Source organism: Rhinoderma darwinii, chromosome 3 (assembly GCF_050947455.1).
Source record: "Rhinoderma darwinii isolate aRhiDar2 chromosome 3, aRhiDar2.hap1, whole genome shotgun sequence".
NCBI lineage: Eukaryota > Metazoa > Chordata > Amphibia > Anura > Rhinodermatidae > Rhinoderma > Rhinoderma darwinii.
Window position 1 is genome coordinate 302,765,061 of NC_134689.1, and position 14,160 is coordinate 302,779,220.

Consider the following 14,160-nt stretch of genomic DNA (forward strand, 5'->3'; position numbering starts at 1 on the left):
TATTAATTACAACATGTTTAAGTGAAAAACATGCATTTCATCATAACAGGGTGAAGTCAACCAGGATTACTCATGTACAATTGTGAAAAGCTTCAGGCCACCAGACAATACTATAAGCCCTAACAGTTACAGAACCTCTCAGATATGTCCTTTGGAAAGATACAAGAAGTCTTCTATGCTATGACATCTTCTGAGCCAGAGCATGCCAACATACTAAAATATGGCACCATGGGATCATATAAAACTAAAGGAAACAAACAGCAAAGAGGTCATACAAAGGCTCCATATCACGAAGGTTCTATATAGTGACAGCCACGTTATCAATATGCTAAAAACGACAAAAGTATCAACTGAAGGGAAGAAGGAGGAAAAACCAAAAACCAGCACATAACTAGATGATGCCGTCCAAGACCAGTGCAAGCCATACACCCAACTATTCCCTTCTGGTTTAATTTACCCAAGAAGATCATAAACATATTTGTGTCTGCAGATGCCAGTAATTCTGACTGGATCCAATTTCAACTCACTGTCTTTATGAGTGGCAGATATTTCCCAATTTCTGGCGACAAGAGAAACAAGTATAGAACAGGTTCGATTTCTTTTTCCCCCCTATCCTACGCCACAGCACCAGGGGTGTTAAAACAACAAGTCACCAATCGATCTCTACCGTGATCTGGGCTTCTGCTGAGGAGATGCAGATCTGTTTGGCATGAACGACTTTCCAACGACTGCACCAGACAACACGACAGATCAACTAACCGACAGATACCTGTCTTCGATTGTGAGTTGGCAGAAAACTGTTTGAATCCCAAACCATGCTTGGATTAAAGAGGCTCTGTCACCAGATTATAAGTGCCCTATCTCCTACATAATCTGATCGGCGCTGGAATGTAGATAACAGTGGTTTTATTTTGAAAAACGATCATTTTTGAGCACGTTATGAACAATTTTAGATTTATGCTAATTAGTTTCTTAATGCCTAACCTGCATTTTTTTTTTACATTTTAGCAAGTGGGCGTTGTGAAGAGAAGTGTATGACGCTGACCAATCAGTGACCAATCAGCGTCATACACGTCTCATTGTTCCAGCCCAGCATGATCCACAGCACAGTCACACTATAACAATAGGCTGGAACAATGACAAGTGTATGACGCTGATTGGTCACTGATTGGTCAGCCTCATACACTTCTCTGTACAACACCCAGTTGGTAAAAAGTAAAAACATGCCCAGTTGTCTATTAAGAAACAAATTACCATAAATCTAAAATTGCTCATAACTTGCTCAAAAATGATCGTTTTTCAAAATAAAAACCACTGTTATATCTACATTACAGCGCCAATCAGATTATGTAGGAGATAGGGCACTTATGTGGTGACAGAGCCTCTTTAAGCCTTCTGAGGGAAGAGAAGACTGGGTATGTAGTGTCACTTCTCCACCCACCACCATATATACAATAGTCGTCATATACCGCCGACATTAATGTGTATGCCTGCCTGTTTAAACAAGGAAAACACTTCACATTTTAGGTAGAAACGTACACATCAGGGGTTAGCAAGAACCCCATGCAAAGATGTTGGTAAAAGAAGAGAATCTCATGTTTCCAGGGTTGTGATACGGGACTAAACAGATTTTCATATCCTCACCAGGGACTCCACTACACATATGTCTAGAATGATGGGAAACCAATATGTTAATCTCAATAGATCTGAGGCACAAAAGTGAAGACATACAAAAGAAAATGTTCCTTGTTGAGGGTTAAACAGAAGTGTTTAAGTACCGCCATCCTTCTTAAGATTTATTACTTAAAACACAGACAGGGAAGAAGGAAAAATATCTTAGGACACAAGGCACAAAAAGAGGGGAAGAGGGGCTCCTAAATTAAAAGCAGAGCACAAAGAAAACTCCGAAGTGCAGCAAACTCCCTGTAATGATATGTGACAGAGTGAGAGCTGAAAACCTGGATCATTAGTATCACTACGCAAAACACAAAGACATCAAAAATATTACAGAAAATCTACTTCTGCATCCTTTTGGCTTCTTAGGACTTCAGGGGGCCTCAGGCTACCCGAGAGACTAACAAGCCATGAAATGTTATTAGCACATACCCAAACGGGCAGCTTCTTAAAACACAGAGGGTGAAATGAGCCCACAGCCTTGTCTGCTCCTCTCACCTTATCTGCCCTGCAACTAGAACTACCAGAAACCATGGTGCCAGGCTGCCAGTGTTATATCGCTGTAGAACCACAACATGATACAATGTAATAAGTAATATAGGGCAAATATTACACTTCATAAGGCCTCCTGCCATAGCGGTGTGCTCAGTCCGCGATCACAACACGGGCCACAGAGCATCATTCAAGGGCCGTCCGCAATCACAGACCGTGCACACACAAGATGTGCATTGACTTTAATTGCGGACCGTATAATGACGTCCTATTTTGTTTGCGGATCAGGCTCCGGTCAATGCACGGACCATGGAAGCCACGGTTGTATGCATTGGCCCATACGTTAGCATGTGTTTTATACTATCCGCAATTGCGGAAAGTATACGGCTGCAAAACTACGTTCGTGTGCGCGACGCCTAATACGACTTGTTTTAGTAATTATTAACCAGACCCATGGAAGAAATAGCAGGACAAGTACAAAAGATATAGGCTAAGAAGAACTTTGTGCAATGCATGAGTTTATGACAAGCGGGAGTCAAAAGAGTGAACTATAAGGGCGGGTTCACACATGGCGGAATTTCACTTAAATTCCGCTGCGGACACTCCGCAGCGTTAATCCGCAGCGGAGCCGTTTCTCCATTGACTTTCACTTTAATTTAGCAGTGTTCGTTTACACGATGCGTACAATTCCGCTGCGGAGCATAGGCTGCGGAGCGGAATTTGGTGTCCGCAGCATGCTCTGTCTGTTGCGGAGCAGTGGCGGACTGGTTGCGGACTCATGGCGGAATTTCTCCATTGACTTCAATGGAGAGTCAAAATTCCGCAATGAAGTCCGCAGATCTTATGTGTGCTGCGGAGCGTATTGTTTTTACTACCATGACATTTCTTCATTCTGGCTGGACCTATGTATTTCTAGGTCTACAGCCAGACTGAGGAAGTCAATGGGGCTCCCGTAATGACGGGAGCGTTGCTAGGAGACGTCTGTAAATAGTCACTGTCCAGGGTGCTGAAAGAGTTACGCGATCGGCAGTAACGGTTTCTGCACCCGGGACAGTGACTACCGATCTCAATATACATGTATCTGTTAAAAAATATATAAGTTCATACTTACCGAGAACTCCCTGCGTCTGTCTCCAGTCCGGCCTCCCAGGATGACGTTTCAGTGTAAGTGACGGCTGCAGCCAATCACAGGCCAAGCACAGGCTGCAGCGGTCACATGGACTGGTGCGTCATCCAGGGAGGTCGGGCCGGATGCCGAAAGAGGGACGCGTCACCAAGACAACGGGCGGTAAGTATGAATTTCTTTGACTTTCACTAGGGAAAGTGCTGTCCCTTCTCTCTATCCTGCACTGAATAGGGAGAAGAGAAGCACTTTTCCTGCAGTCCGCAGCGGCCAGTCCGCATCAATTTTCTGCACATTTTGTGCAGATCCGCTGCAGAATCTGCAACGCAGATTCTGTGCGGCATTGATGCGGACAGTTGCTGAGGAATTCCGCCATGTGTGGTCATGCCCTTATGGAAGACTGTACTAGTGAACAATAGAAGTGACGGCAGCAGTATCACCCCGAGCTTTGAACTGATCATAAAAAGGACAAAATTCTCAGGATTTCATGGTATTAAGCATATATGACACCAGGTCAGATGTAAATATAAAGATGGAGCATCTACAGGCTTAAAACCTGCCCCGATCAAGCGTGTCAGATTGAAGCCTAGCACCTTTGTCAGCTGAACATGATCATAGGATGTTTCAGCAAAATATCGCTACTTTTGCAAAATTTGCATGTAACGTGTTTTCACTCCCTTGCCATAGTAACAGAACGTAGGGCTGCAAAAAAAGACATCAGGGCCAGTTCACTTCAGCACTGGCCTCCGTTCATCTGTTCCATTCAACCTTTCCGTCAGAGGAACAGATAGCCAAACGGAAACTATCGCTTCCGTTTGTAATACCATGGATTTCAATAGTATTTTTTTTCTTTGTTGGTGTAAGTTTGCCTCCGTTCCACAAACCTTGCGGAACGGAGGTAAACTGGCCCCAAGTCCATCCAGTACAACGAGGCGTGTAATTGGCTAGGGGGCATGTAACACCGCTGGAGAGAGGAGAGCCTGTGCGCCCGCTCTCACTCACTCTTCAGCTCTCAGCAGACTAGGACAAGAAAAAGATTCCCTCCCGACTAATATGGCAATCAGAATAAATCTCTGGATCAATGACCCATGTCCAGTAATCCAGTGCCATAACTTGTAATAATATTACACTAGACAATAGCATACAGGGTCCCTTTTTGAAGTCTTTCAGTGAACAACTTCCTCTGGCAGAGAGTTTCATAGTTTTACTGCTCTTACAGTAAAGAATCCCCTTCTATGTTTGTGTAGAAACCTTCTTTCCTTTGGACGTAGAGGATGCCCGCTTGTTATAGGTACAGTCCTGGGTATAAAAAAGATCACTAGAGAGTTCTATATTATTCTTCGATATATTTATACATAGTTATTAGGTCACCCCTCAGCCGTCTTTTTCCTAAACTAAATAATCCTAATATTGATCATCTTTCAGGGTACTGTTGCCCACCCATTCCATTTATTACTTTAGTTGCCCGCTTTTGAACCCACTCAAGCTCTACTATGTCTTTCTTGTGCACTGGTACCCAAAACTGTACACAATATTCCATGTGCTGTCTTCCTAAGGCCTCATTTACACGAGCGTAATATACACGCGTGCTTTTCACGTGTGTCGTACGCACCTATATTACTCTATGGGGCAGTGCAGACGATGCGTGAATTTTGCGCAGCGCGAGTGCGTTGCGTAAAACTCACGACATGTTCTATAATCGTGCGTTTTTCGCGCATCACGCACCCATTGAAGTCAATGGGTGCGTGAAAACCACGAAGGTCGCACGTGCTTTTCTATTTACAAACATCCGAACGGAGTGTCTTAGACATGAGCGAACCAAACTTTACCGGGTTCGGCCAAACTCGTTTTGACCGAACCCGGCAGGAGACAGTCACTGTGCAGGGTGCTGAACGAGTTAAACTGGTTCAGCACCCTGGACAGTGACTTCCGATTCCAATATACGTGAACGTGTAAAAAAAAAAAAAAAGTTCTGACTTACCGATAACTCCCGGCTTCTTCCTCCAGTCTGACCTCCCGGGATGACAATTCAGTCCAAGTGACAGCTGCAGCCAATCACAAGCCAAGCACAGGCTGCAGCGGTCACATGGACTGCTGCGTCATCCAGGGAGGTGGGGCCAGATGTCAAGAGAGGCGCGTCACCAAGGACGCGTCACCAAGGCAACGGCCGGGAAGTTCTCGGTAAGTACGAACCTCTTTTTTTTTTTAAAACAGGTTACTCGATATGGTGATCGGAATGCACTGTCGAGGGTGCTGAAAGAGTTACTGCCGATCAGTTAACTCTTTCAGCACCATGGACAGTGACTGACGTCGACTAGCCTCATCTCTATGATGGCGGCTGCGCGAAAATCACGCAGCCGCGCATCATACACGGATGACACACGGAGCTGTCAAGTGCCTTTTGCGCACGCAAAACGCTGCGCTTTTTGCGCGCGCAAAACGCACACGCTCGTGTAAATGAGGCCTAAAGATGTATAAAGTGGTAGTACTATGTTCTCGTCATGCACATCTATAAGCTTTAATGCATTCCATGATCTGATTTGCCGTGGCAGAAGTGGTCTGACACTGGTTGCTACAGTTAAGTAGACTAATAGTCCATTTCCATGTCCGTTTTACTCAGCGTTTTAATATTTACTATATAAATGGTGGCATGCATTTTCCATTCCCAAAAGGTAATATATCGCCAATATTTCTTCCCAACTAATTAAATCAGATTACTTATTTCTAATCAGGTTTTCTATTCTTATAGATGTTTTTTTCATTCTATTATCTGTACAAGATTAAAGGGGCTGCCATCTTGCTTGGTTAACAGCATTCAGACATATGCTTGACAGCAGCCCCATGGACCATAGGAAATAATAGTCTGGAGATGACCCATTGACTTCTCAGGGAGAGTGTTGTGGACATGCTGTTACCTATGCAGAGGTCACTCTGCAGGGAGGAGGGGGGGGGGGGCGGTGTCCATCACCTGTTATCAATGATGGATCCTGTGTCATTTTAATCCTGCCTGTGATGATGATGACTGCTGAGAAATAACCTCTACAGAACAGGAAGCGTCAGTCTATTGTAAGGCTAGATTCACACGAATGTGGGGAAACTCGGACGTGAAAAATTTGACGTTTTTCACGTCTGAGGTGCCCCGTGCGGAACCAGTTTTCATGGATCCCCATAGTCTGGGCGTGTTTTTACTTTTTACCAAGTGGGCGTTGTGAAAAGAAGTGTATGACGCTGACCAATCAGTAACCAATCAGCCTCATACACTTCACATTGTTCTAGCCCAGTGTGATTGTACAGTGAAAGCAGCTGGGCTGGAATGAAGAGAAGTGTATGACGCTGATTGGTCACTGATTGGTCAGCCTCATACACTTCTTTACAACACCCACTTGGTAAAAAGTAAAAACACGCCCAGTTGGTCATTAAGAAACTAATTAGCATAAATCTAAAATTGCTCATAATTTGGTAAAAAATTATCGTTTTTCAAAATAAAAACCACGGTTATCTACATTACAGCGCCGATCACATTATGTAGGAGACAGGGCACTTATAATCTGGTGACAGAGCCTCTTTAAATAGGCCATTTTCTGATGAAACATTCCCTTTAATCCTCGATTGGCACTTCTCTGCCCAAGCCTCCAACTTCCAAATCCACTTGTACACAGAATACTATCCTCTATTAAATTACTTTACACAGTTAAGTATGATCTGCAAAAATGTTCATTGGCCTTGAAGGGTTATTCCCAACATAGACATCCACAGGATATGCCATAAATGTCTTGATAGATGTGGCTCCCCGGTCTGGGTAGGGCTGCATGATGCATCCAAACTTCGATACTATTTTGATACTGTGCAAACAGTTCAATACTGTTAATTCATGCATTTCGATACGAAGCTGTGCGGCCGCACAGCTTATTATTGTACATGAATTTAGTCAGAGCAGGGCTCTGGCTGTCTAATACAGTGATTGCCCCGCTCCTGACAAGTGTGCGCGCGCACGGTCAGTATGATGTGATGCGCTGCAAAGCACCCCCATGCTCTATCTTCAAGGCCGGTGCCACCGCTCATTGGTGTAACGCTGACCACACGTGCTTGTTGTCAGGAGCAGGGTAATGGCTGTATTACACAGCCGTAGCCCGACTAACAGTGGAGAACAGTAAAACCTCCGCCGCTATTCCCTTGAATGCTGCGATCAAAGCGGACAGCAGCATTCAAGGAAAAAATGAGGAGGGGGATGCCCCTTGGATCGCATCACTGGGAATCCCTGTGACGCGATCGAGGGACATACCATATATGGGCAGACAGACCAGGGTCCATTGAAGGACCCCAGGGCTGTCTAACCATATTTCCTGGTAGGGCATGCTTAGGTATGTCCTAACAACTGCCTGTGTACTATCAGTATACATGCTAATGTACTGCCATATAGATATATGCCAGTACATAAAAGTTTAAAAATAAAAAGATATGTAAACATTTTTTTTTTTTTTTTTACAATAAACATTCAAATAAAAGGCTCAATACATAAAATATACACATTCGGTATCGTCACGACCGTAATAACCTGCACAACAAATTTATAGCATCATTTATGATATGTACTCTGTAAATAAAATAAAAACGGCTTTCTTTCACTTCATTAATGTGAGGCACGGGGTGTTATATATTTAGTACCACAATGTGCCTCACATTAATACCATCATGTACCTCACACATTAACCCAATGTTGTCCATTATGACCGTGAGAAACATGATGGGGTTAATTACTATTAACGTGAGGCACATGGAGGTTTAGAATTCATCACGACACGCTCCTCACATCAGAGAATGGAAGAACTTTTTTTTTTTAAATTATTATTAACAGAGTATTGCTTTGGTATTCAGAATCGCACACTACACAAAGTATCGGTATCGAAGTCCAAATTCTTATATCGTGAAAACCCTAGGTCTGGGATCCGCACCTATATCAGAAACTGGGGTCATCCAACCTGGTGAGGCAGGTACTGGCTGCGGATTCCATGCGGGAACTAAGTGGAGAGGGCACCGTGCATGCGCGTGGATCTCTCCATTATGCTCTATGGGAGTTACGGGAACAGCCGAGCAACACTTGCTCGGCTGTTTCTGTAACTCCCACAGAACAGAATGGAGAGAGACGATCACATGCACGGCCCCCACCCTCCACTCCGTTCGTCTGTAATCGGCAGCCAGCAGATAGATTTGTTACATGAAAGTTAGCTCTTGTATTCTCATGGACTGCCACTGTCATGTAACCATTGTGATCACAGCTGCTCCACTACAACGTCTGTGCGTAACCCCAGTCTTAGTATTTCAGACCCAATGATTTGGGCTCTTCCTTACGTCTATGGGCATATTTAGCCTGTAATTGCATGGTGAGGTAAGAAATATAGTGTGGTACTCTCACATGATGTCATTGTGACATCACAAAATGAGGCAGATGCGTTTATGACTGCAGTCTTGGAATATTCACTATCATTTTATTCCAATAGGAAGTGGTATATAGCCGATAGTAAACGACCCGAAAAACAGCTAAAAATACGGAGCCTGAACGTCTCCAAACATCTGCCCATTGACTTCAGTGGGGAAAAACTGTTTCGTTCCCATGGGGCGATTTTTTACGCAGCCGTTTGTAAAAATGGCGCGTGAGAAAACGCACCGTAAAAAAGAAGTGCATGTCCCTTCTTAAGCCGTTTTTTTGGAGAAGTTTTTAATTGTCGCAATAGAAAAACAGCTTCAAAAACAGCCGTAAAAAACGCATCAAAAAACGCTTGATGCATAACAAACGGCTGAAAATCAAGGGCTGTTTTCCCTTGAAAACAGCTCTGTATTTTACAGCTGTTTTTTGTTTGCCATGTGAAAATACCCTTAGGATTGTGTAAGATCTGCTGGCCCTACAACGCCTACATCTTGTCCAGTCATGGCTACACAAGCAATCAGATGTCGGCGACTACATACTAGATCATGAATACAAAAATTAAGTCTTTTTGTAACAAAGTAGCTATAGAAATCATCTAATGTATTTCGCCAACCCTTTCTCATATTACATGTACTGTGGTATAAGAAGAAGCCAGGTTTAATGTGCTCAAAAAAAAAAAAAATGATATTCACTTTCCAAGTTTATACATTTCATATACAGAGCTGATCAATTTCAGTAGCAGATCGTGAACGTGCCTAAAAATTGCCCACTGCACCCTAACTTTTGTAACTTTCTACCGAGGCCTATAAGAAGTTATTTTTGCTTAACTGCTAAGAAAGTGCAGGTAGTAATATCATAGAATTATACCAGTTTTCTCCGGCCAGCAGCTTGGAAGAGGTTGAGCGCATATTACTGGGCACCGATGACAGCAGGGATGGCACAGCATTACTAACATTTTTCATATATTCTCATTACTGACAGATAACTGCAGCATGTATATATTTTAGCTATTATATTAGAATAGCGCCAGCTTTCTCTGTATGAGGCTCTGGCTGGTATACAGTGGTGTACGTCACGGTTACACGAGTCCATCATGAATACATATAAACATAGGAGCTGTGTATGTATCCTTCACAATTACAGTCAGTTATAGCTACTTTCCAATGAGAGTACTGGAAATAAGGGCCGTAGCAGCTAATCCCTATTCAGGTCAGGATCTGACTAAAGCAGACCTACTGTGATGTAAATGTGGTCAGCGGGAAGTGAAAAGGGGAGCACAAACTAGTCACAAACAGGGAAAGAGGACTACAAGAATAAACGCGCTTCCTTCCATGAAAAGCCTAGCACATCCTATTAACGTCATTAACACAATTACTCATACCTATGGGACATGAACACAAAGCCATGGGAATGCTGTACAAGCTTAGCTATGGAACTGATCACCACTAATAACCTACCAACCTCATGTCATGCCCTCATCGCCAACATACCTGCAGAATTCCAACTACTTATTAGTGTTAAGAGCATTGCTGGGCTGAATACTTCACAACTTAGGAGGCCGTAATTTGGGATTGGAAATAGTTGCTAAAAAAACAAAACGTGTGTGATCTTGCCTTAAGCTGGTCAAACAGGCTTTCATTGGCAGATTCCTTGGTTCTTAGCGGGATGTGCTGACTATCTAATGTGTTTGGGTGCCAGCAAAACCGGGACAAAACCAGATCAGCAGTGTCGGTCGGCGGGTCAATCCTCTTTTGTTCTCCCCTAAGATAAGCAGCTTCAGGTGTCTCCACCTGCCCTATGCTCACCCCTTTAAAGAAGGAAGGTGCACGTTCCCATACTCAGATGTTAGAACTGTAGGCCTGCTGTAATCTTATGTCTACACTTGCTTTAGGGCGGTGGAATTTATCAGAATGATGATGTTAAACACAACCAGCGTACACTAGGTAAGCAGAACGGAGCAGATAACCAATATACTCTACCAGCCATCTATATATATATATATATATATATATATATATATATATATATATATATATATATAATATAAAGACAGTTCCCAGCAGCTACTTTATGATTCAGGCCATTGGGAGAAGGCATATTCGGGACAAAGATCTAATAGGCGTCCCTATTCCTAATAGGGTGGCCCATTGGGTCTTCGTCCTGTATACCCCTGTTCCCAATGACCTGAATCAGACGGATTTGATCCTACATTATATGTTCAGACATTTCGAACAGAAGGTTATTCAACGCTATGAATATATTGACAGTATAACAAGTTTTTGTATAGAAAATAATGTTTTTATATGTTGCATCATTTAGGGTATGTTCACACGACAGCGTCCGTAACGGCATGTGCAGGCGCTTGAACGCCGCGTCCATTACTGACGTAATTGGCGCTGCTATTCATTGGAGTCAATGAATAACGGCTCCAATTACGGCCAAAGAAGTGACAGGTCACTTCTTTGACGCGGGCGTCTATTTACGCGCCGTCATTTGACAGCGGCGCGTAAATATACGCCTCCTGTGAACAGACAAACGTCTGCCCATTGCTTTCAATGGGCAGATGTTTGTCAACACTATTGAGGCGCTATTTTCAGACGTAATTCGGGGAAAAAACGCCCGAATTACGTCCGTAATTAGTGCGTGTGAACATACCCTTAAGGTTATGCGACTCATGGGCGTTTCCACTTCATGAGTATTTCTTCACCTGTATCAATTTTATCAATCATGCTATGGCTAAGGTTGTATTCACACATGCAGGTATTGATTAGGTTTTGTTCAGGTCTTTTGCTGTTTTTGAAGCCAGGTGTGGATCATGAAGGGAGAAAACGTATAAAGAACAGATACGACTTCTCTTATTTAAATCCACTCCTGGTTTTGGCTTCTAAATTGCATTAAAAAAAAACCTGAGCAAAACCTGCACGTGTGAATACACCCTAAATGCAAGATTTGCCTGAAACACAAGCGTTTAGAATGTTTGGATATTACCTCCTGATCTCCCAATTACAACTTTTTTTTTTATTCTCCGTGCTGGATTATCATTGATGTTTTTTAATCTACGCTGGCACGGGCGGACCACAGAGCGTAATTTTGCTGAGTGTATGGCGAGGCAACAAGTAGATGATAATGTATATTGGAAGGTCTTTACACAGTCAGATTGGCGAGGCTCCCGCTGCACGGCCTCCCTACCACTCTCCAGTGGTTTTATTGAACAGGTGACTGACTGGATCCTAATGTGTACAGTATCTTATCCAGCACTGGCATGCGCTAATATTAATCATTTACAGAAATAACAGTATAAGGACTCCATTTATAAGCAGGGGTGATGTGATAATACACATTCCCTGACACTGCCCAGTTGTGTTATCAGATCACTCCGGCTTGTAAATCACACAGCATTTGTGAGTTGCTACTTGTGCAATGTCCACTAGTACAGATGAGTGTCCACTCCAAGAACATGCAAGGCCCTGTTCACATTGTACATCAGGGTGCAGCCTATGGCCATGCTAGGGGTTGCTGAAAACCAATTGCAGCATATCCAAGTAGCTGTGCAGCTCTGCTCATTGTCCATGACCTTTATAAAAAACATGCTTAATACAACGTAACAACGCTAAATGTGAACTAGGCCTTACAGATGTATATACCAACACAACTGTTACTATAAGAGATGGTCATGTAAGACCACTTCCCTTGAACAACACACAGCCACCAATACCCTAACCACAGGAGTGCGTACGTATATATCTATCCTGCTCAGTGTTTCCAGGTTGGTAAATACGTAGAAGAAGCACTCACACTGGTACACACACTGCTGGGAGCCGGGCTCCTACCATCATAGTTATGTACGATGCTAGGAGTCCCTGCCTCTCCGTGGAACTACTATCCCGTACTGAAAACATGATTACAGTACGGGACAGTTGTCCGGCAGCGAGGCAGGGACTCCTAGCATCGTACATAACTATGATGCTAGGAGCCCGACTCCCTGCACTGTGTTCGGTCCGGGACTTGCGGCCCGAAATACGTTCCGTCCATTATGGACGTAACATGCTCGTGTGAACCCAGCCTTATAGAGGACACCCAGGTATCCAACTGCCAATGTGGCCTGTGGTGACATCACTATAAGGACCAGTGAGTTGTATGGCCTATGAAGGAATTACTACTAAGGATTAAGGTAAGGATTGAGGCCAGGGGTGATAGGACTACTAGGAGATGAGAACCCCAAGTATCCCCCTAACCAACAAGGAGTGTATTTAGTAGTAACATGACAACTAGGGGGCTGAGGACTCCCAACCAGTGAGGAGTGTGATCTATGATGACATGACTACTGGAAGAGCACAGGACACACCGTCATCAGTAATCTGTGTGGCCTGTGATGACATGACTATTAGAGGGTCTTCTGATATTTCATATGCCCAACTGAACAGTGAGGAGTTTGGACAGCGGTGACATGACTATTAGAGGGCCTAATGTCTCTCTATTAACCCCTGGTCCAGTGGGGACTGAAATTACATGACTACTACATTTCAGTACCTCCTGGACCAGTGTCGCCTACAACAAAATGACTACTTGTGTGGCCTGCCGTGATGTGACTATTGGAAGATGTTGGCTCCAGTGAGAAGTGTGGCCTGTTGTGACATGAATACTAGGGGGCCACCACCACTCATACATACCGTGTCCTCAGGGCGTGCCAGGCCGCCTCGATGTCCGCGTACAAGTTCTTCTCGCTGGGCTTGCCGCTGCTCACCCCGTAGCCGGAGTAGTCGTACGAGAAGACGTTGCAGTTGATCCTGGAGCCCAGACCGATGTAGAAGCTGCACATTTGGCCCAGGTCCACAGCGTTCCCGTGAGAGAAGAGCAGCGTGTACCGACTCCCGGGGGCGCAGCGCACGAACATGCAGCCCAGGCAACTGCCCCGCTCCGTCCTCCAGCGGAACACCTCCACCGCGTCCAGCTCCCGCTGCGAGTACTGCCAGTCCGCCCTCTCCGTCAGATGTAGGCTACACGGCGGAGGTAGACAGGCCGCCGGCTCACTCTGCTCATCCCCCTGCGCCTGGGCCTGGCCCGGGGGCACCTCCGTCTCCCGTACGGTGTATGTGGGCTCCGGGGGCAGGAAGGCCAGCTTGGCAGCGATCCGGCTCGGGCATGGCGGGCAGCAGAAAAGCCAGCATAGCTCCCCTAGAGAGAAGCCGTTCATCCTCGGTCCCTGCTCTGGCATTGGAGCGACCCGGGCCTGCGGGTGGAGAGCTAGTACCTGAGGACTGAGCAACCGGGCCTTGGCCCAAATCTCCAGGCACCTGGCCTGCAGCGCCTAGTAACCGGCGGCTAGCGGCTCATCTGACTGCTACTCACGCCCGGCCTAGCAGCTGCTTCCGGGAGAACACAGGGACCGAGGCCGAGGCGCGGTGGAGGAGTGCTGCCCCCTAGCATGGCGGAGAGAGAAGGGCAG

The 14,160-nt window shown here is 44.9% G+C and overlaps 1 protein-coding gene across 1 annotated transcript in view; it reads right to left on the reverse strand.

Annotated features, from left to right (window-relative positions):
• ABHD17C (abhydrolase domain containing 17C, depalmitoylase) overlaps positions 1 to 14,160 on the reverse strand; it is a 33,415-nt gene extending 19,255 nt beyond the window's left edge. The window contains exon 1 of the mRNA XM_075858155.1: positions 13,385 to 14,160. Within this exon, the coding sequence (XP_075714270.1) occupies positions 13,385 to 13,929 (545 nt within the window). The 5' untranslated portion in view covers positions 13,930 to 14,160. The remainder of the gene's footprint in view (positions 1 to 13,384) is intronic.